General features: G+C 40.2%; 1 protein-coding gene across 1 annotated transcript in view; it reads left to right on the forward strand.

The window, feature by feature from the left end:
- The window catches only part of LOC111743542 (antigen WC1.1-like), a 23,344-nt gene that overhangs the window by 11,443 nt on the left and 9,016 nt on the right, over positions 1-2,885 (forward strand). The window contains exons 3-4 of the mRNA XM_023533932.1: positions 2,371-2,463; positions 2,541-2,855. Of these exons, the coding sequence (XP_023389700.1) occupies positions 2,371-2,463; positions 2,541-2,855 (408 nt within the window). The remainder of the gene's footprint in view (positions 1-2,370; positions 2,464-2,540; positions 2,856-2,885) is intronic.

Genomic DNA, 2,885 nt, shown 5'->3' on the forward strand with positions numbered 1-2,885 from the left:
TGTTTGTCTGTGTCTAGGATTGTGGGGCGAGGGATGGGATGTATTGGCTGCCAAGGCAAATGGTAACTTTTTGGATTGGTATCTATGCTGTATCTTGATTAAGGTAGTACATTATGTAGGTACATATATTTGTCAAAACATCTAAATGTACTCTTAATATGGGTATATTTTATTGCATAAAAAGTACACCTCAATACTGTTGATTTTATTACTTTTATTTGTTTCTACCTTAGGTCAAAAATAATTTTTTATTACATTTTCTTAATTTTTCTTTTGAAAAATTTTTGGAATTCATGTTTGCTATAGCATACAGAGTTTCGATAAATAGCCTACATGGTCTTGAGAATGATGTGTGTTCTGCAGTTTTCAGATACAATTTGTTAAATCATACTATTATATATTTTAAATAACTAGTGATTATTTTTGTTGGCTTGCTCTATCTACTGAGGCAGGTATTTTTATTTTGTTTTTCTGAATAACAGAAGCCTTATAAACTCTCACCAACAGCATCTATGAAGCCTAAAGGGATTCTGCCAATGGTTTCCCTAAGGCACTTTCCAAGGCCTGCTGCCTTGATCCAAAAGAAATGGCACATAATTTGGGTTACTGTAAATAAAGATGCTATCAACATTCATGTACAAGTCCCTGTTCAGACAAATATTTTCAGTTCTCTTTAGTAGAAGTTTAGTTGAAGATAAACATTTCTCTTTCTATCTGGTGTTAGCATTTTGGGGTATATGGTAAGCGTCCTGGTTACTAATGCTGCCTAACAAATTTTCCCAAAAACCCTAGCAGCTGAAAACAAATAATACATTTCATTTCGCTTATGGTTTCCTGGATCAGGAACTTGGGAAAGACTCAATTCGACAGTTCGATCTTGGAGTCACTTGTGTGGTCGAAAGTAGATGTCATCTGGGACTAAAGTTACCTGAAGGCCTTACTGAACTAGAAATCCAGATAGCTTTCTTACACGAATAGCAGTTGGTAGCTCAGCTTGACCAAATCACCTAAATATAGCTTCTTCAACATGATAGTCTCAACAGAGTCAGTCTTTCCTTAAAGCAGATGTCCTATGAATCATGGAGAAGCTTCAGGATTTTTCTGACCTAGTGCTGAGAATCAAGCAATGTTACCTTCGCTGCATTTATTGCTTATGAGCAACTCACGAAGGTCAGCCAAGATCAGGGGAATGAAGCATAGACCTCAATTTTCAAAGGATGTACATCAAAGAGTTTGTGGAAATGTTCAAAAAGCATCAGAGATGTATTAAATATCCCACTGTGATTGTAGATTTTCTAACTTCTACTTTTAGTTCTGTCAGTTGTGGCATTATAAATCTAGGACTTATTATACATAAAGTTAGGCCTTTTCACAATCTCTTGTGCCAATTTTATATTTTTCATTCTTTGTCTTTCTGTGCTTTATTCTATATATTTCCCTCTGATCTTCCATTTTACTGTTTCTACCACGTGCTATTCTAATGTACTGTTACACTCTTTACCTCTACTGACTTTTTCAGCCTTAGAAAAAGGCTGAAAAATTTGCTTTTTGTTATAATTTCTCTGCCCAGATATATATTTTGTCATTTAATTCTATAAACATTTTAATCGTGCTTATTCAAACTCCTTGTCAGATAACTCCATGCCAGATACCCTGTGAAAATTTTCTTAATGTTACCTTTTTCCTCTTGATTTTATATGAGATCACCTTTATATGAAAACTTTTTAAGTAACAGACACTATAAATGAAAATTTGTAGAAATCCTTCAGAAAGCATTTTATTTTGCTTCCTCCAAACACCTGATTTAGGGGCGGATCACCCGTTTAAAAGGAAGTGATTAGAAGCTGGGCATCCATCACTGTGAGGAATAGTCTATTTTTAGTTCACTCTTCTTTGTATGGTACAAGGGTTCTGGTTAACAAGGTATGTCCTCTGTGGTTGACTGTAAAATATACTTTCTATTCCCCAAACCTATGAGTCTGCAAAAATCTCTGTGAGCTTTTCAGAGTCTCAGCTATAACCTTTGAATAGACAAAGGCCTCAAGCGGCAAGTGGCTCACCATTGCCCTTTACTTCTTTCTGACAGCATGGCTCCCAAAATTCTCACTGCCTCAGTAACTTTACAACACTTTCAAAAAATATTGATATAGAGCAGTTTTTCTAAACTCAATTTTAGTGCAACACGTGGCTTAAAACAAAATACTGGCATTATTAGAAGTGGAAACCTACACAAAGGTGAACTACAAAATTCTAACATTAATGCTATGTTACAGCTTTCATCTCAGACCCCATCACTAGGTTATTATTTAGTTTAATTCATTATCTCGTTCTTCGACTTTATTAACCCTCTGACCGCAGCTGTTTCTGTAGGAAACCAGACCCAGGTGCTGCCCCAGCGCAACGACTCTGCGTCTGAACCAGCAGGCTCTGCAGCCTCAGAGAGGAGCGCTGCCAACTGCTCAGGTGAGGGTCCCACAGGACCAGAAAAGCCTTCTCTTTCCCTGTGTAAAAGCCCCATCGCCACGACTCTCTCTCCTCAGACGGCAGACAGCTCCGCCTGGTGAACGGGGGCGGTCCCTGTGCCGGCAGAGTGGAGGTCCTTCACCAGGGCTCCTGGGGCACCGTCTGTGATGACAGCTGGGACCTGAACGACGCGCACGTGGTGTGCAGACAGCTGGGCTGTGGAGAAGCCCTCAATGCCACGGTCTCTGCACACTTCGGGCAGGGATCAGACCCCATCTGGCTGGACGACGTGAACTGCACGGGGAAGGAGTCGCACGTGTGGAAGTGCCCTTCCCGCGGCTGGGGGCAGCACGACTGCTGGCACAAGGAGGACGCAGGGGTCATCTGCTCAGGTCTGCGCTGCACATCGTGCATAGGCAGGA

This window comes from Pteropus vampyrus, unplaced genomic scaffold, assembly GCF_000151845.1.
Source record: "Pteropus vampyrus isolate Shadow unplaced genomic scaffold, Pvam_2.0 Scaffold116, whole genome shotgun sequence".
Taxonomy (NCBI): Eukaryota; Metazoa; Chordata; class Mammalia; order Chiroptera; family Pteropodidae; genus Pteropus; species Pteropus vampyrus.